General features: G+C 43.2%; 1 protein-coding gene across 2 annotated transcripts in view; it reads left to right on the forward strand.

Moving 5' to 3' along the window:
• The window catches only part of exoc4 (exocyst complex component 4), a gene marked incomplete at its 5' end in the record, with an annotated part of 101,895 nt that overhangs the window by 35,756 nt on the left and 44,731 nt on the right, over positions 1-21,408 (forward strand). For both annotated transcript variants that reach the window (XM_079235731.1, XM_079235730.1), the window contains one exon: positions 2,984-3,080. In XM_079235731.1, coding sequence (XP_079091857.1) covers positions 2,984-3,080 — 97 coding nt within the window. The remainder of the gene's footprint in view (positions 1-2,983; positions 3,081-21,408) is intronic.

The following is a 21,408-nucleotide window of genomic DNA, read 5'->3' on the forward strand; positions in this document are numbered from 1 at the left end:
GTGTTAAAGAAGGCATCACACGTTCGCTCTTTCTCTGCCTAAATCTGGGCAGGGCCGGAATTCATCTCAGGATCAAACCTGTTTCTCATCAAACCCATGAAAGTGTAGCTAATGCAATTTCACTAAGTCACTGCCTGACTTGATTACATGTGGGCTGGGGAGCCCATGCTATGGCACCACAGGGGGCTGGATAGGTGTCACTGTGTGTGTGTGTGTGTGTGTGTGTGTGTGTGTGTGTGTGTGTGTGTGTGTGTGTGTGTGTGTGTGTGTGTGTGTGTGTGTGTGTGTGTGTGTGTGTGTGTGTGTGTGTGTGTGTGCGCGCGCTTTTGTAAAGCCAGTGAACCCTATGTGTATACATATCTGTACCTGTCAGTTTGTACCTTTTTTTTTTTTTTTTTTTTTAAATCCATGGATGTTTTTATCTGCTGAGGTGAGTGTGTCGCAGACGGTGCAGTGGTCCTCGAGGGGGATTTCAGGCAGATTTGGCCACATTAGAATGTGTCGCCTCTTCCTTTCCAGCTTTCAGTTGCCGTCCCACTGAGCACCACACCTCCACACACCCCTCCCACTAATCCTGGATCAGACCACACACCGAGGGACTGAAATGCACAGACACTCATCCAGAGAGCACTAACCAAAACTTGGGCGCACACATGCAAACACGTGAGCTCTCGCAAACAAAATGGCACTTTTTACAAATTATTTGGAGAGACAACTGGCAGCAGTTTGGTGGCATCCTGACCTGAAACCGGAGCCACCCTGTCACGTCTAGACAACTCTGAAGAATCCCATGCATATTAATGCCGGCCTATTTAATATTCATCAGTGCTATGCCCTGTTGGCAGCTGGTCCCAGACCCCATGGATCAATGAGGCCTCTTCCTCGCTCCTTTGTCTGACACGGATGCAGATGTTTAGAGCATGAAATTAAATTGGTCACTGCCATCGGGAATACATACATGGTAGTCAATTTGGTATGTGTGTGTGTGTGTTTGTGTTTGTGTGTAGTTGCCAGTTAGACATGGTTCCTGGAGCAGACAGTTAACGCTAACTTCCCCAGAGTCTGTGACATGTTGATGTTATTCATGGAAACTTGCAGGTTGAAACAAAAGTTTAGCGAGCTCTTTCCACGTGGATGGTTAGTGATAGAGAGCGAGATGGAGAACGTGAGGGAGGGAGAGAGAGGATCAGCAGGAGAGTGCGTTGGCGGCAGCTTTGTTTAGGAGCCTGTAATTGAGTCTTAATTGAATTGGCACCAAAGGAAGGATGAATGGCTGGAGATGCGGGGAGAGAGAGAGAGAGAGTTTGAGTGAATTGGACCTCATCTCCGTCTCCACTTAGCAACGCCAATGTGAGCTTACCGTGCAGCCGAATTTCACGGCAACAGATCAGAATCAGAAACCCTTGATTTGAAAGTTTTTGGATGGATGGAAAACCTCCCTTGTCATTTTAATAAAAACACGGAGAGTGTTGTCTCCCATACTTTTCAAAGGAAACTTGTTCTATTAGAAATGTATTATGGAGCCCGGCGCAGGGAACAATGGGTTGATATGCATTTGAATGCAAGGCTAGGCTGGCGGCGCAGGTAATGCGGAAAGGGCTTTTGCGCTCAGGCGAAGTGTCTTTGTGTTATATCACACGAGCTTTGCAAGGTCGTATTGGACATGGAAATGAAACTGAAGAAAACAGCAGAGCAGGGCTTTGTGCCCAACTGAAATCTCCCCATTCCTGAACACATATGCGCGCACAGCCATACCCATTTCTATCGAAGTAGCTTAGATTGCCGTCTTGTTTGATTTCTGTCCAGTTTTTTTTTCTTCTTCTCCATTTTAACGTACTCTGTTCACTCGACACCACATCTCACCTCATTTCGATTGAACAGGCTCTCCACAGGAAAGTGCAGTCAGCAAGTTGATAGCATTATTCTTACGCCGCCTTAAATCTTGTAAGCAAACTTTTTCCTCAAGTTTCTCCCCACACACACACACACACACACACACATACACAGCTCAATTGTTAATGTATCAGACTCCTTTGATTTAAATATTATTTATTGCCTTTTCAGTTTTTTTCAGTCTCACGGATGTATTGATACTGATTCTTGTGGGACTTCCCCATCAACCCAAATCCAGAAATTGTGATGTATAATATTTCCTCCACTGCATACAGGCAGGAATGCCTGTATGCACCTGTATCCACTGCTCTCCTCCTTTTCCTAATCATCAACTTTACTTGCGGACAATGTATACACCTATACGTAAACATGAGCGTGTGCATTCATGCGCAGTGTTCTCACAGGCACACAAAGAAAGATAGACAATCCTTTTGCTTTGCAGTTAGCTGTTTTGACAACGAAGCGCAATTTCTTCTCAATCAATTATATCGATTACTTCAGGATGAGTGGAGGTAATGAGCTTCGGTGCTCTTTCCCTCTCCCTCCCCTCTTCCCCTTTCTGCAGCCCCCTCCGCTCAGTGTCCGACTCCTCCGTTTCTCTCTGAGCATGTTACATGGCAATGATTTTCTGATTAACCCTGTTAGCTGCGGGGTTCACCCACGCAGTGACGCAGGGGCATGGAAGAGTGCGAGCATGTGGGACACATTTAGATACGTGATGGAGAGCTGCACTGATTGAGTGATGGATTTATTAAGTTGTACGGCTGTACCGATTGAATATTTAAATGTTTAAGAATGTTTCCGAATAATTTAAGATTAATAAGGATTCCATGGATAATGGAAGGACCATAATTGTTACATTCTCCTTTCAAAGAGCCCAGAGTGCAGGGTCATCAACAGAGCAGCACTCTCGGTGATGCTTGTTACGTTTCGGGGGGGCTGTTTTGAAAGCACATCCTCAGATCCTCCTTAAGTCATGTAAATGTCATCCTACATATGATTTGCACTTACACACTGCCCTGCTACAGCATGTATAAATGTCTATTTCATTAATGTCTGGTTGAGTCAAGTCCCGTCTCCTATGTTCCAGGTGGTGCGGATGACAACCTGATCGAAGGGGGAGAAATGAAGTTCGTGTGTAAACCGGGAGCGAGGAACATCACCGTCATCTTCCAGCCTCTTCTCAGGTACAGCACTGACTGACAAACCAAACATCTAGCCAAAAATGTATTTGGATGTGGCTTGAACATGTGTTTCTAGTTTATTCGCAATGATCAGCAGCACAGAACAGCAAGTCTGTGATGAGACGCCACCTACTGTTTGAGTAAGTGCTGAGGTAGTGTACTAGTGGGATGGCTGAGCAGAGATGAATGAAGCAACGAGGAAGTCCTCATTTCGGACAAGCCGTTACTGTTAATTATACAGTAGAAGTAGGAATACATTTCCAATACTTCAAAGCAATACATTATGTTGTGTCTATACATTTAAGAATTTCTGATGTGTCCAGCAATAGTAAACTTAATCAAATCGGTTTAAAATACAGTTAATGAATGAGCAAACTTTCTGTCTTTACTGGAACAATTTGGGGAGGATTCCATTAACTTTATGAGATACGTGTGTGAAAGTGTCCACTAGTGTCGTACTGCTCCGTCAGAGAGCTATGACCAAGCCACTCAAGACAAATGAAGGCTGGGACATGACTCAATACCAGTAAAATGTAAACTAATTATATTACATGGCCTCTTAGTGACCATTTATTGATTTCAACCATTTTAACATTTAGTGGGATATCGTAAATCAAACATGATGTAATATACTGTTCCTTCAGTTCCAAATGTTTTGTTGATACCATCCAGGAATACGGATCGACTACCATTCTCCCTTTTATTTCCCATTAAATTTGAGTATTGTGAAGGGTTGTCTTTGTGGTAATTTTGCTGTATGTCTGGTAGTTTTCTATACAGCGCTGTGGTCCCAGGCGAGTCGTGTAAATCTAATAGTGAGGCAATTTAATTGAATTGGCCTCCATGCAGTGATACATTACCTTCTAGGATGCATTAAACTGAGATGCTTCTTCCTTCCACATTGGTGCTTGGCTTACATTTCTACAATTTAAACATCACAGTGCATAGTTGTAATGCTGAGGCAGGATAAGTGTTCGTTTACATTTGAATGTTTTGACTCTAAAAGTATCCTGGATACTCGCCAGTGGAGAGCTATTGCTTCACACAGGCCATCTGGTCTTCACTGTTTGGCTCTATGAAGTTTAACGTCATAGTCAGTGAATACCGACACACATGGACAAAAACAGCCAACACAGACAGATGTTTGTTTAGAATTTGTTCAAGTATACTAGCAAATCAATGATATATATACCCTGAGCACTAAACGTTGGACTGGCTGCTAAACAATGTGGCAATCGCCTGAAAATCAGCCAGTTGATTTACTAAAGTTACTGCTCTTCATCACATCACCACTAACCTAAGCTGTATTGCCAGTTGTTATGTTACCTTTTGTTTGTTTGATTGATGGATGCTCTCTAACAGCAAAAGACTGATCTCACAGAGAATAAGGACTGTCAATGTTAGGATGTGTGCGTGTGCTGAAGTGTGCATACGAATGCTTTAAAGGGTAAATATCACGAAAAATGTCCTATTTGGGTATTTGAAGTGTCTACCAACCCCGCAAACTGTGAAATACAACAACCCAGTCAGTTTTCTGTGGGCTGCCGAGATCAGAAAACATGTGATCCAACAAACCCTTCAGCTTTGGCTTTCTCTCAGTCTCTCTCTCTTTCTCTCTCTCTCTCCTGAGACACACACACATACTGACGTCCAACCCCCGTTCACCGTGGGTCTGGCCAAGCTTTTGTCTGAACAAATGACCAAAAATAAAACGGTGACTAGCTTTCTGCCTACCTCTTCCATGTTGTCTGTAATGGTTCATATCAATCACACCAAACTGCCTTGCACACAGGGCCCTCTCTTCTCTTCTCTCCTCTTCTCTCCCTCTCTCCCTCTGACTTGCCCTCTCCAGACTTGTAGTGCCAATGGAGCGCTGTTTCTTGCAGATGGTTTTCTAATGGCAAAGCTCTGGCACTCCGCTGATGGATCACTGCACCTCCTGCAGCCAGCCATGTAACTCATGGCAGCTTTAATGACAGAAGCAGTTGGGGGGTGCGGCACAGGAAATCAGTGGCGTGTGTGGCAATGTGTGGGCACACGAGAGAAATGGGTCTTAATGCAGAACTGCAAAGGTTTCTTTGCATGTTGTGGTGTATTTTTTTCCTCTCCTCCTTAGCCAGGTGTACTTTATATTGTACTTGATATTACCGATCTAACCTTAATTTTATGTTTGGAATCCAATCAAATATAAATGTCTGGCTAAGCTTCTTATTTCCTTCTACTCGTGCGATTACGTTTTTATCTTTCGCCTCACGTCCCATTCACGTCCCATTCTGCTGCAGCATAAACTAATTTCCTTGTGGGCGTTACCATTTAATTTCATGTCATACTGTACGAAGTACTCCGTACATGGTTCAGATGATGCTGCATGTGGTTGGCCTGTAATTAAGAACGGCACCACTGCATAAACGGGATCATAGTTGGAGTGGTAAACCCAGAGTTGATGGAACCTGCTCATGATGAGCTTCAAGATACCAGTTATTCAGGGTTGCCAGTGTAATGGTTTGTAAGCCAAAGAACACAAACATTTGGAGCTGCTTTGTGATATAGACTCTCTGTCACGGAGCAGTGGTGCAGCTCAGTTGCTACTGCAGGTGTTATGGAAGTTCTCCCGTCCACTTGACACGTGCCACGTTGGCTCGAAGGCGGCCTCGTTCCTCCATGGTACCCTCCTTGGACGTTCTGCGGGGAATACTGTTCAAATAACGGGTGCCAGCACCATTCCCGTGAGCTATCAAATTCCTACAGGTGTGAGCTGTATCTGTATTCTCTGAAACCGAGGTTGTGGTTTGTTGCCTACTCTGTTTGGACAGACGGTCCAGAAGCAGCCAGAGAGTGAACAGTAATCAGAATTGTATATCTGCATCTGTGATCCAGAATATGTTGGAGGGGATTATATTTCCCACCTGGTCTTGGAAGGCCTCGGGCTCCCCCAGGAAGAGCTGGAGGAGGTGGCTGGGGAGGAGGACATCTGTTTTACCTCGGTTAGCCTGCTGCCACTACAACCTAGCCCTGGCCTAATGCCAGCAATGGGATGGATTATAATGAAGGGGATGAGTGTGGAGTGGATTCTTCTAATGTACTTATCGCTAATAATTGCCTCTCTGTCTATCTGTGTGTTGCCTTTCTAAAGCGATTGCAACTGATGTGTATTTGGCCATTTCTTCCATTCATATTGTGAGTGAGACACAATTACCGTTATTTCAATACATCCAACCTCAGTCCAATCGCCTGATTATTGAGTCTGTCTCTGTTTGACATTTATTGGGTTGGTCACCAACAACAAATACATTTAAACATCAGTTGTGTGTGGTGACATCTCTTCTAGAGAGAGCCGTATGAGCTCAAAAGTGACAAAACATCTCCCCCCATGGGATATGCGCCATGTCTGTGCAGTGTTGGTGGCTTGTAGTCAATAAATGAATAAGATCGTTTCTGCCTTCACAAGTATGGCAATCCAACCTGTCGTGTCAGTGTAGAATGTATGTCTTTTAAGGCTCACACACAAATATGGAGCAGCAGAGTGTTTGTGCATATAGCAGCCAATTTAGTTTGACTTCTGGGGGTCTCCTGCTGACATTTGGGTGGCATTTACACCCCTTGCTCTGGACAAGGTTGGCATTTAAAAAAGCTAAACCCTCCCTGTTCACCATCCACAGGATGACCAGGCGTGCCCATGCCTGTCGATGTGTGCTATATTTGGGTCTGTGTGTGTTTTTGTGTGTGCAGGTAAAGCCTGAAGTCAAGCAGAGTTGCATCGCCATATCTCAGTTAATTAGTTAGTAAAATGTTATCATAATTGATAGGAATGATGGCCAGATCTATGAAAATAGTTTAATTGAGTGACTCAAAGTCCTGAACTTGCTTGCCGAAGGGCTTTATGTAATAGTATCGTACTCATGCTTGGCTAATTTCCTTTCCATTTAATTCTGCTTTTAATCTCGCTGCTTTCTAATTACTAGTTTTGTGGACTTTGAAATTACCTGTGGGGATGATTGGGTTGAAAGTTTCAGTCATCTTTCGAAATTATTCACCGTGTCTCATTCAGAATTTGACTCATTGCCCTTCTGTATACGTATAGGTGAGTGCATGTTATGGATGTCTGTGCATCTGTGTATTCAAACATAAAGGAAGCCTAGAGTTACCGTGCTGGTCTTCAGATAATATCTGCCTGGTGGGTGAGCTGGATTGAACACTTTACTGCTTCACAGCCAATCGAGTGCAGAGCTCTTCGAATGCACTCACAGCATTAGCTTATTAAAAAGTACTCGTGGCGATGAGCAGATACTTGAATTCATACACGGTCTACTCCAAGTTGGTTCTGCTGTAAGTGTTAGAGGGTCGAACATTGACAGAGAGCGCCCGGGGGAAGCAGCGAGGGAAGGACAATGGAACGAGCGATGAAAGGAGTGAGGAGCGGATAGAAAGCTAGATGACAGGAAGAGGACAGAAGGGCTCTGCCACCCACCGCTGTAGCCTGTGGTGAAAACGAAACACACCATGATTCTGCACTAATTTCACACTCTCATTAACTCCCCTCCTGAGCAGCACACACAGACCAAGAGCAAGAGTTAGAGGTGAAATGGAGTGTCTTTTAAATAAGTTTTTTCAGTGTTTTTAGAGCTTTCTCAAATTCTTTACCTTTGACTTTTTTTTGCGTGAATTCTCAATTTTAAGAAGAAGTGTGTGGACTTATTGAGAATTATAATGTTTTGTTGTGGAGTCACATATACCTTGCAAATGAATTACAGCCACTAATTAATTAAGGGGAACACGTCCAGTTTTAAAAGATCATCATCATCATCATCACGATGTTGTGTGATGATTTTGTGTACCGGTCCAGTGTACGGTTTGTCACCTTAAGTAGTTAATTAATGCGAAGACCATAAACCAAATTAATTACAAAAGCCAGAAGGTGCCATGATTTGTCACGCCATGGAAGCCGGCACTTATTATGATAGCCCAGTCATCTGCATGTATATCTGTGTTTTATTGTTTACTAATAACGAGCAGACAGAAAAACAAGTGTGTTTATCGCCTTCTCCGTCGAAGTAGTGCGGCAGTCGTCTCTGTCCATACGCTCCATGCTGCTGAAATTAAAATGGCACCCATTACTCAGGTATTTATGATCCATATAAGTCCTGTAATTACGCAGTCTTTTTATGATGTTGATCCACTACAAAATTAATTGGCCAGCAGGAACGGCCTCGCTCCCAGTAAGAGCAAGCGAACTAAAGAACGGGAGGGAAATTATTTTCCAATACAGCCCGCCGACAAGGTTTGTTTGATCAAAAAGCCGTCGTCATCATTTCACGACAATACTTTGCTACCCTGTGATTGACCCACATGCAAATCCCCACTGTGGCAAATGTGAAAATGGCAAAAGATAATTTGTGGTTGAACCCTAAACTTCGTTTAGTCAGGCAGCGGCTTCATAATTACTGGTGAAGACTACAGTTTCCCTTCAACAATATCATCTGAAGTCGGCCTCAAAGAGGTGCCGGGGCCATTAAAATGCAGCATGGCCGTCTTGTCTTAAGTCTTGCTCACTCACACGTACATGCACGTACTGCTTAGCTCTGGCAGCCCTTGCTCTCTCTTCTAATCTTTTCTCACTCACACTGGAGGATTTTCCTCAGTAAATAGCACCCTCCCCATCCCTCCCTTTCTCACCTACACCCCATTAAATACTGGAAGCATAGTTGGGAATCAGGTGGAGAGAAGATTTTACACTGGAAAGGTCAGAGACGGAGAGATAAAGAAGGTAGAAGAAAGAATGCAACAACACAGGGAAGAGAGCAGATGGAAGGGAATGAAAGGAAAACACAAAGGATGAGATGATAAAAAAGAAACAAACAGACAGGTGGGATGAGAACAGAGAGAGAGAGAAATCTGAGGAAGAAGAAAGGAAGTGCAGAGGAATAGAAAGGCTCTGAGATTGCTTGTATGCTGAGTAGCATGTTGGCTCGCTTTGGATTCAAGTTGTTTGCTGGATGCACATAGACACCTCTCATACGGCTGCAATATGCAGACTGAGCCCTGAATGTAACCTGTAGGTATCAGACAGAAAGACTGTTGGCTTCATCCTTTAGGAATTCATTTTCAGTACACTTATGTCTTTGACCATCTACCTCCTGAACAACCGAGCCTGATTAAAGGACTCTTGTTTAGTAATGTTGGTATTTAGTCCATCCTGTTATGGCATTAGTTATTGAGATAAATGGTATTAAAATGGTGTAAAATAGTATTGATGTGTTGTTGTTATTATTGTTAGTTAAAGACATTCATGCTGCTGGATGTCTGCAAAACGCAATGCCAGTTTGCTGTGAATCTGTCAGGTGCTCCTGCCTGTCACTGGCTGCAGCACTGCCGTATCTTTATTCTTTTATCTCTCTGATGCCCTCCCCCACAGGACAACACACACACACACACACACACACACACACACACACACACACACACACACACCATGTTCTAAATAATACTGCAGGTTTTATCGCTTCCCAAAAGTGCAACTTCAGCCACTTTCCAGTAAGGGTGCAGTTTTCAATCTCCTCATGTCTTACAAGCGCACGCATGTACAGAAAAACACACACTCACACACACACACACACACACACACCAGATATTGTGAAGGAGATTAGATCCACCATTGCGGGGGTCTTTTCTCTGGCTATAGAAGGTGGATAAACTCTTTGATTGTGTTTATCCATTCCATAATGGAATCAGACTCGGTTCCCAGGGCAACCTGTCCGACAGACTCATGTGAAGCAGACAGTCGTCGGTCGGCGCTTAAGGGGGTCTAGTTGGTCTGAACGCTCAGCAGTGGACTTCTTATGAAGTCGGCTTTGCCGGTCCCCGAGATTTTCGGTCTGTGTGGGGAAAGAATAGCGGATTGTTGCCCGGTCAGATTAGAGCTAAATTGTGCCAGGACACAAAGACAAACATGTCTATGTTCCTTAAATACCCAGGCACTGACCCCGCAGTGCCTGATTGTTTCTGATTGGCTCATTTTGAGAGAGATTAGTTTGTCCTCTGTAGATTTGCAGGTGTGCGTGTGTGCGTGCATCTGTCTTGGTGAATTTTGTTACCAACAATAATTTAATGAAACGTAAGTCTCCCATTTTTTTTGTGTATTATAATTGAATTAAGCCTAATACGGTTCTTCAGACCTGTTGCTATGAATGGACAGCAGTGGGAGGACGGTTTGCCCTGAATGCTTATTGAATGAATGCCAGAGGGAGCTGCTGCCAAGGAGAGAATTACTGATCCAAAATGAAGAGATGCTTTCACCATGTGCTGACTTCTGCCACGTCCCTCACTCTTCGCTTCATCTTCCCTTTTTCTGTCATTTCTCAGAGATGTGAAGCCAAACAAAGGCGTAAAAACAGGAGTTTCACTACCTTCTAAAAACTGAAATCCTCCAAAAATGATTTACAGTGCTGTATCATAAATAACTGTATTCTGTGCGTCATATCTTCTCCCGTCTTTCTGAGAGTAATGTCAAAGTAAAGGCAGAAAGCCAGAGATGGCCGATTTACAGATATTCTCTTGTTCCTGTCCCACACACTTCCTTCTGTTTTCTCCTTTGAATTCAGCCTCAGTCGTCTGTCTTTCCTCTTCCCGTCCTTCTATCCCCTGACAACATGAGCTGCCACTCTGTGTTACCGTCACATGAGCGAGCGCCAGCCCCCACATCACTGCAGCCTTTGATTGGCCGGGCCTTTCCAGGTCGGTGAGCTGCTGCCTGATAATAACCTTGTTTGATTGCTGGAGCAGAGATGTAATTGATTGATCTGCTCACCCTGTCTGGGGCTCGGCTTCTGAAGTAGCCTGTACCGATGTGTGTGCGTGTGAATGCGTGGGCGTGTGTACTGGTGTGGGGTGTTGGTTGATAAGCACACATGGACACACACACACACACACACACACACACACACACACACACACACACACACACACACACACACACACACACACACACACACACACACACACACACACACACACACACATATTCTCCATCTCCCTCTGAGAGGATTGCTTGTGATCTCCTAATTGGTGGTTGCATAAGTAAGTCCATCTTTAGTTAATTATTCTCAAAGATGGATGGTCTCAACTCAACATCTAATCCAATAGTGGATAAACAGACTCTGGGCATTTCTGAGTCCGACTTTCTCACAGTTAATAACTGGGGCTGGAGAATAATATTATATTATACAACATTTGTCTTTTTTTTTGTGTATGTGTGTAAAGTCAAGTTCTACAGGCTAACTACGGTTATGATTTGTGTTTGTGTTTCACATTATGGATGTGACATCACTGCCCCCCTCTAATTATTTTGGTGGTTGATTTAATTGGTAGGATATCCACATGTTTCAGTGTGAATAGAGGAAAAGATATAGAGTTCACTTTCTCCTCTTGTCTTCTAGTTGTACATTTGGGTAATTTGGCTTTTGGCTCTGCTTGTTTCTCTGTAGTTTTTAAGGTTCTTTTAGGTGTGTGTGTGTGTATGTATATATATATGTATGTATATATATATATGTATATATGTATGTATGTATGTATGTATGTATGTATATATATATATATATATATATATATATATATATATATATATATATATTATTCTGTCTGGCTCATTGAGATTTCTTTCTAGATGGGCATCTGATAAACCAAACATGTCTCTTCTGTGCCTAAAATTAGTCACGCCAAACCTCAACCGTGAGACGAAGAGGAAGCCGAAACTCTGATACGGACAACGCATGCATTTTTAAAAGAGATGGACAATTCTCCCCTTTCGTCCTTCCTCCCCATCAGTGATGGTTTGATCCCCGACCAGTCATGCCAGAGTCATGGTGTGCCCATTGAGTGTGCAACCAGTGGAAAAGTCAAACAGGCAGACTCTGATTGAGACTGTATATCGACTCCTCTCCTCTCCTCTCCTTGCATGAGTTATTTCGAGTCAAAGGTTATGAATGTAAATATATATCTCCGAGACAATTATCCTATTCCCTCTAAGACTTTGAATCTTTCCTCAGAAGAGGAGAAATCGATGTAGATGTCTATCACTTCACTTCCATTCGTTTTAAAACTCGTCCAAACCAGCAGAAGTACACGTGCTATTTCGACATTGCCCCATCTGCTCTCCTGTTTTTCGGTGAAGCAAGTGAAGCACGGAAAGTCGAGGGATGGAAGCACTTTTGCAATAAAGTGTAACAACACTGAACTGCCAAGTGTTCCTCCAGGGTTGATGAGTGCAGCGTGTTCACCACAGCCCCCTGTGCATGTGAGTGGTCTCCTCTCTCAAACTGTTGGGCTAAATTCATCACATCCACCTTAAAATAGAGCTCACACTCACAACAATGACGACGGGAAGGGAATTTCAGCCGGAATAGGACGGAACAGATTCAATGAGGGGAACGCACATCAGAAGGGGAGGTGGGGAGAGAAGGGGAAAGGCGAAAATCCATTATGTTTGATGTTAGTGTCTCACCCTGGTAGCAAATGCTGGTGGAAAAAAACCCTGTGAAATGACATTAGGGGCGTCTTGTAATGTGATTTCAGCTATGTGTGAATATGAGATTTCTAATGGATTTGAGCACATTAGAGCAGTCTTTATCTGTAGTATTTATTCCCCCCTGGTTTCAAATGCAATTTGCTAAGTACGGCGTTTCACTCAGCTCGAGCTCACTAGCTTTCAGGCTGGAAGGGATGTGGGGGAGGATTATGTTATTTTTCTTTTTTTTTGTCGGGGGGGGGTCGCTACATAAAGATATCATGATAAATATTCGAGGCACTGCATTTGTGACAAATTGGTATATTATAAGAGAGAGAGAGATTATTTCAATAATATGTGCAGAGGTATGCAGAGAAGAATAGTTTAATCAGGAGTAAGATTCTGTGCATGTGTGTTTGAGATTGTTCATCTGTCTGTTTGTGTGTGTGTGTGTTTGTGTTTTAGGGTATAGATATGCTAGGCTTTTAACACTCCTCTCTGAGTATGTATGCATATGTTGTATTTTTCTTCACATGATATTTGACTTCTTTTCTCTAAGAAGATGGGTAGATGTATTGCTGTCGGTCACATTGAAGCAGTTGAGAAGTGTGACTACCCAAAAAATGACAAACGTGTGCAAATCTGACTTCCTGTTTCACCTCCGTCAGTGAGTCTAACGTAATGTGGCCCCTGCTCTTCTCTACACACTGAGAGCTACTGTGTAACACAGTAATCTATTCCTCCCTCATCTTAAACCTATGATTGAACACAGAAAAATGAATGTTTTTTTGAGCCGTTTACACACTTTTATGGATCACATATGATATATTCTATATCAGCATCAATCAAGCTAGACTCACACCGTGTCCACACGGGAAGTGTAAGGTGACCAGCGCATTAACCGACCAGTAGCTTCAGTGCCGGTCACTCGCGTTTTGGCAGCGCTCAGAGCCCAACACATAATCACCGCAGTGAGGCTTGTAAAACAAGAACATAGAGTCGAAGCTTTGGTTTCATGTTTACGAGCAGACGGTGGCCTGTGGAAAGCTTTTTATTTTCGCTTAATAAAGCGACGCTTATGTTTAAATAATTAAACAGGTTGCTGAGTCAAGACTGACTTACTAACAACTTCAATCAGTTAGTTTAATTCATCCCGCTGCCGCTGCTCTCTGATCAGTTGTGTCCAGCGTTCTTGGTGCACTCGTCAACATTGCGGTGCATTGAAAACGGTTTCCGCTTGTGATGAATGAAGAGACCAGTTTGGACTCACTTTCATAGCTCTCCACCAGTAAGTCATTGCTTGAAAAAAGACAAAGACTCATGTTTATCTTCAGTTTGCCTGACACCCTAGTACCTGTCTCAGACTGATTGGGGTCACGCCATCCCTGATTAACACGCACATTTACGTGTTCCTGTTAGCATTTACGCAAATTGTCCCAAATCAGCCAATGAGGTGCACTCCGAGCTAACCACAGGCTTAATGAGCCAGATTAAGACGGAAGTCATTTAACCTGCATGGGAACACACACACACACACACACACACACACACACACACACACACACACACACACACACACACACACACACACACACACCTAGTATAGATAGGCGTATGTCCTCATCACATCCAAACAAGCATTAGCTCATGCACACACCTCACCTCCACCTTGTATTTCAGTTGGAGAGTGAGGCCATTATGCAAATGTCAGGTGTCAAGTGTAAATGAGATTGGAGGGATGGGAAACAACAGAAGTATAGAATATACTTCTGTACCGGCTACCTTGGCAACTGCACCGAGGTTATGAGAGCATTCCGAGAGAAACGCTGGCAAAAGCCTTCGTTAGTCTCAAAGATAGCAGACTGAGAAAGACTGCATAGAAAATGTGAGGAGGACGTGCGTTGGGTCCAGTTGATCCAAGAAAGACGAGATAACAAGACCACCAGTTCATTGGTTTGTCTGGTTCTTGTTCTGGTCTTTGAGAGTTACTATACATTGCTATAGATACGAATGGAGAGGTTGTTGTCTTTTTTACCAAAGCTGAAGTTGTAACTCTACCCAGCTCACCCCGAATGTAGGTGAATAGACATGATGTCTATCATTGGTTAATCTGCAGCTTACTTTCTTAAGGTTTGGACAAAAATGTAAAATAAATAAATAATTAAACTACAATTTAAAATCTTTTGAATCCCAACGTAATCATATGTATATATTTTGAATGACTAATACTTAATCAAACTAAAATATTTAGTTAATTAACACATAAAGATGCAACCAAAGAGTCTTGACTTAAAAGATGTCCTCAAGAATTAATATGATAAAAATAGTTGCCAATTGTTTTTTGTCGACTAATATTCAGTTTATTTAATATACGTGTGTGTGTGTGTGTGTTTGTGTGTGTGTATACACATACATGCATCCATCCATATGTATGTATAGTATACCCACAGTATTTCAGAATTGTTTAACAGAAGTGAATTGTCAGTTTTTTACCAGAAAATGTAACTGTCAGTCCATAAAACCTTTTATTTCATGATTTCCTTGGAACCCACAGGCATGCGGGAAATGTTCATTGCAGGTCATCTCATCATCTGCCACAGAACTTTGGCCCGGCTGTTGTTAAGCTCTGCTTGCATACGTCTCTCTGTCTCGCAGTTTATTTCTCTCTCTTTTTATCTCTAGTCTGTCTATAGCTGTTGGCTGTGTACTGATTATAAAGACTCCTCGTGCCTAATCCTCTTTCCTTGTCTCCTTGTCCCTCTGACGGCTGGCCTCTGCCTGGAAGAAAAGCGGCAAGATGAAATAGTCCTGTAATTTTCTGAAACCTTAGATTACAGCTGCTAGTTTGATAATGGATGTAGCTCTGAAGAAATAATCATGAAAATGTCATGTAAATGTTAAACGGAAAATTGCTCTCCACATTCACGTTTTTGGTTTTGCACGAACAAAACCATCTGCATCTTTGGAGGTATTATTATTCGACGTGTGATCTCAAATACTGACAGCAACTTCTCCAGCAACATGTTTTGGCCGGATAAACATTTTCTTTCTCTCTCTGCATGTGCGGCTGAAACAAAGCCACACATTTTTAGCCGACCTTTCAGAAACCTGTCATTAGCCAGCGGAAGCTCTTTGATTGTTCTCGAATGTGCTGCAGACTGCAGGCAACACGACGTGTCTCATGGGAACTGATCAAGATGAAGGCATACATGCAGAATGACACTGACATGCTTTTTCAAGCGCCATGGGGGGATAGTATGCCCTGTGCTTTCCCTGGTGTCATGTCACAACCACCTGAGTGGATGCAGAGATGCCTCTGTGGTGTGTGGAGAAGCAACAAATCGGGTGTCACAAACTGCTGTTTTCAATATTTCATGCTCATGAAGTCGATGGTAGTGGAGAAGTGGGAAAAACTCAGAGATGCTATAGTATATGTAAACCTCCTCGATACCTTTGGTCTCTGCATTGGGTTGCTAACGCTACTCAAAGTCTGACAGACAGCAAAGCCATTTACAGAGAAGTGATCCACGTTAAAGCAATCGGGGCCAAGTGTTGGTCGCTGAGAGAGCTCAACTTCGAGTATCGAGAGAAAGAGAAAGAGCGAGCGAGAGCACGTCACCCTGCAGTTTGTTCAGGTCAGCGAGTCGACCAAGTGTGAATGCACTTTTAAAACCTTGCAGCAGGTCACTCTCGCTGCAATATTTGTCAAGCAAAATATGTGTGTAAAATGTTCTAAGTAGATATCAACTAAATGAATAACGACGTTACAATTGAGAAGTTTGGACTTAATCATGAAATCTAAAATTACATTTGTGTTATTATAGAGAGAGTAAAGTACTGAAAATAGGTACCGTTAGGTACTGGCACCGACCCCGGGTACCGATATCGGTCCAAATATGAATGGTACCCAGACCATGTTGTAACTTTAGTTCAGATTTTCTGCAACATTCATTTCGGACCGTAGCCAAATAATCTATTCTGTTATTAATTAATTGTGTAATTAGAAATGTAATTAAATGTGCTTTAATAAATAATAAATAATATTCCCTACTGACATTTCATTGCTCATTTATATCAATTACAGTTCATTGTCTTCTATGAACTGTAATTGCCTCTACGATCTGATGTGAAGTGAACCACAAATCACTCAGTGGTTCTGAGAATAAGAAAAAAAATCAACCAGGGAATTAGTTTGGATTGGAAGCTCTCCTCCTCTCCTCTCCCCTCCCCTCTCCCCTCTCCTCCTCTGCTTCACCCCTCTCCTGACCTCCCTTTGGTCATCCTCATGCCAGAAGTATTTTATGGACAGATTCTCTATTTACCCATATGGCCATGTACGTGAAAAAACAGACACACACACACACACACACACACACACACACGCACACACACACACACACACACACCTGTCACCTGAAAGTGAAACACACAAAGGTAAAGGTCAGCGCCCGCTCAAGGTTGTCTCTCTCCACTGAGAGCCCCTTCAAGTGGACACACACACTCACACCCGAGACCACGACATGACACACAACAACAAGCCGGCTCGGACAGGCATTGAAAGGATCAATGAATAATTTAACCCCTAACATCATATTTCCCTTGGCAGTAATGTATACAGAAAGGCCTGCATGTGCACGTCACATGTACGTGTGTGCAGGTACTTGTGTGCATCCACCTTCATTTTGTGTACGCCCTGTATGCCTAGAGGTGGCGATTTTGGCAGTGTAATGTGATGTGTGGGAGTATTATCAGAGCTGTAGGTTTGACAGACACACCGCCCTAGAGCTGACTTCCTGGAATTGCATTTTGCTGGCCGTCCCCAGTATGAGAGCTGTCACCTTGCTCCCTCCAGGCCATGCAAACTGTGATTGAGGCATTTCTGTGAGGTGTCACGATCAAGGGTGTACGCTGGTGAGGGGCTTCGTGTCGCTGTCTATCTGCTCGTGCTCGATGGCTAATAGGCTGGCTTGCATGCCGATGAAGAGTTTTACACAATTTCAATCACTCCGCCCTCCAAATCTCGCCCTCTCTTTTTTTCTTTCTCTCCTCCTCCACTCTAGTTCTCACTTTTTTTCTTCATCTTTTATCTTGTTTTTTTTCTGTCACTGTTTTCTTCCACCTTCACTTTGCCCTCACTTCTTTACCTCGCTCTCTTCCACCCATCCTCAACTCCCCTCTCCCTCCCCTGTCAACACTGTCATAGCTTGGGGAGCCCTTCAGTGTATTACAGAACTCTCACCACTAGTTCTCTTTATGGCACTTTCTCTTTTTAAATTCAATCAGGCTTCAATGGAGCCCCCAGAACCATTTCAATTTACTACCTGGACGCCACAGGATGGAAAGTCCTACGCTAACATAAAAGTCTAAATGGAATGGAAGGCCAAGAAAGAGAAAGGGAGGGAAGAGGGATGGAGTGGAAGGTATGACAAGGAGGGGAGGGAATGTATTGAAACAGTGCCGTGGAAAGATAACAGCAATGGAGTGGTAAAAATGGAGAGAGGCAGGTGAATTAGGGGAAAGAGGGTGAGAGGGAAGAGTCTGAAGCGTTGCAGTGGATAAGGGACCAGAGATGACAACAGGGGAGAGGAAAAAGGAGTGAAATGAAGGGTGCGAGATGGAGAGGAGGAGATAAGGGCACACAGTAAGGAGACAAGGTGATAAATATAAAGTGTTTTTTTAATCAGAGGAGAAACTGCTCACCGAGCAACCTGTTTGGAGGAATGCATCAACCTTTAGACGTCAATGATACTATGCAGTGCGTAACGCTCTGCGCTGACACGCTCCTGCCGGGAGGTATGAAGGCAATGCGGTGCATAACACACATACCTGAATGGGAATGTAAGATGAAGCTAGTTTTTGTTGTTCGTGTAAAAAAAAAAAAAAAAAGTTATATACGCTATGTAACTCGGCAGAATGTCAGCCTTTCACCCGCGGCCATTACATCTGTGATAATATATCAAAATCATTGCCATTTCCTCAAAATGATCCTTTTGACCTCGCTTGCCTGCTTTCTTCAGGGCAACTTTCCATTCACTCTCCCCTTTGGGCCAAAATAGACTCCTTGTGTCCATCTTTGCTGCCAGCCCTTTGTGTGTTGTGTGCAGGTTAAGTGTTTTTCTCAGTAGTTTTCAGGCGAATTGAAAAGTGCCTTCGCACTTAGCTCTCCCAGGGATGGTTGCCATTTCAGTCTTGCTGAGTCATTTCACTGAACCATGAGGGTCCTTCGGTGGCTCGAAAAGACTATATCATCACCATCAACTCTGATTAGAAAGGAACATAATGTGTGTGGGTGTGTCGGTGTTTACGAGGTCAGAAAAGATGGCCCTAACACTCATTTAATCATGTTGACTCCCTTGCTCTATCGGTTCTCATCCTACTGCTCGAATTCACTTCTTAAAAAGTAGTTCGAGGACTTTTCCAAAGGCACAAAATACAAACCAGTGCATCACTGGCCTGGAAAAACTTGCATGAGCTCTGTATTGGCATATGAATTTTTTCTTCTTTTCGTTTGCTTTATCTCTGGCCTTTCTTATGGCTATTAAATCAAATATGAGCTTTAATTAGGTCTAAAGCCTCCTTCTTCTTCTTTGTCCTTTGACCCAAAGTTCTTCGGCATTTTGCAGGAACTGAAAAATGACTCGCAGAAAGATGTGCCACTTTAACACATTCACTTGAGTATTTTAATCGTATGTCACTATACTTCGACTTCTACTTCACTACATCTCTGAGGCAAATATTGTACTTTTTTTACTCCAGTGCTAATTATCTGGCAGCTTTAGTTGCTAGTTATAAAATCATTCAAATTTTCTTCTGGAGGTAAAAATACTCTTTTTCAATAAGTGGGTCCCCTGAAAACACCAGAGTTTGTGACCTGGCTACGGATGTTTAGGCAAAGCTCTCTTGAACCTCCCAAAGTGAACGCACCCTAAAATAAGCCAAGGGCCGTTTGGATTAGAATAATACTCATTTGATGTTATACATGTTAGTTCTCGTGTTCTACTCTGTCAGCTTTGTTTTTAATTACTGACTTACTTTAATAAAGCAGTCCCCTTCCCACTGTTTTTGTAAATGTCACCTGTGGGAGGCCACTTAATGCTCGGCTTATTAATCAGACTTGTTTTATGAGGAGGAGACGAACACTTAAATACTTAAGCATTGAGCAGAGTACAATCAGACCAGATACAGTGTTTGTCTGCACCTGCTTATCTGACTAGAGGTGTGTGTGTGTGTGTGTGTGTGTGTGTGTGTGTGTGTGTGTGTGTGTGTGTGTGTGTGTGAATGAATGAATGAATGAATGAGTGAGTGTGAGCTATTGGGGGCCTGTCATTTAGAAAATCGGCGTTTGAAGGGGCCATACATGCATCCACCCACATGCACACCACGGGACCGGCCATGAACAGCACCGTCACCTGCCTCTCTGTCCGTATTGTCGGACTTTGGAGCGCAAGCACAAAAGCAGCGATTCAGGCCTGCCTGCCTCCCATTGTGACATAAAGGCCTCTTTGCCACTCTGTGGTCTTAATGGGTCAGTGATGCATGTGAGAGAGTTGAAACTCCCACAGCTCTTCTTCATTAACGAGATTGTAAACGAAGAAAACAGAAGAAATAAAATTGCAATAGTTAGCTGCTATTAAACGTGAATGGTAAATGTGCTTTATGTTCCAAGGGGGAGGTGAACGCAAAACTTAATTTTAAATGGCAATAACAAGCATTTATACAACTGCTTGGTGCTTCATATTTTAATACGTTTTAATTTTTGTGCTATTAATGAAGAGCAGAAGATTAATCTAAAAGATCAAATGTAATAGCAACACAAATTAGAAGTTGTCTGCACTCTTGTCTGCACTTTGATGCTGCTATTCTTTTTAATCATATTAACTGATCCTCACCCCACCATTAAAGACTCATTAGTAAAGCTGTGAGTCCATCTTAGTATTCACCATTCAGCGGACACGGTCCATTATATAAAATTCATACTTCAGTGACAAACCTTCAGAAATATATATAAAAGATCTGGTCCACTGAAATTTTGAAAGCTGTTGTGAATGAGAATGAACCAGCAGCGGACAGGTTTGCACCCCTGTGGCTATGATTTCCTTGCCTTAGGCAACGCGCCAGGGAAGGTGTGTGTCTTTGAAACCAAGTTTTAGTGGTGCGTGCGTGCGTGCGTGTGTGCGCGTGTGCGTGCGTGCGTGAGTGCGCGTGCGTGCGTGTGCGTGCGTGCGTGAGAGGGGCGCGACTTTTTGGAGTGCTGGATAGACCTTCATTACACTACTGTGAATGTAATAATTCAAACATAAGGATGCAGTGATTCAGCAGTCGACCATCATTCTGGTATCATTGAGCAAGTAAACTGGACTTCATTACTACTTAAGTTGACACAAATGCTTCCAAAAAATCTAATTCCAGGATTAAACACCAAGCAAGTGATGTCTAAAGGCTTCATGTGGCAGCTCAGGATCAAATGATGTCTTCGCACATCTGTACTTCCTTTCTTTACTGTATTAATATACCTTGACTACATTACTCCGAGAGAAAAAGACTAATGAGAGAGATAGTGTTGGCTGGAATTAGAGGAAGATAAAGAGATGGAGGGTGGGGAGCACGCCGTAGGAAGATGGAGGAGTAGGCCACTAGCAGCGGTAAGGGGGTGATTTGTCTTTGAGGCTCTGTGGTGTTGGTGTTGGCAGCGTCAGCTAAACAAGGCCATCTCATTTCCTGTTGTCTGCAGGAAGCAGCTGTCTGCTACCGCTACCGCTACTGCTGCTGCTGCTACTCAGAGCCCCTGGTCATCAATCTCCCCCGTTTTAATTGGTCTGCACCACACTGTGA

Source organism: Taurulus bubalis (genome assembly GCF_910589615.1).
Source record: "Taurulus bubalis genome assembly, chromosome: 20".
Taxonomy (NCBI): Eukaryota; Metazoa; Chordata; class Actinopteri; order Perciformes; family Cottidae; genus Taurulus; species Taurulus bubalis.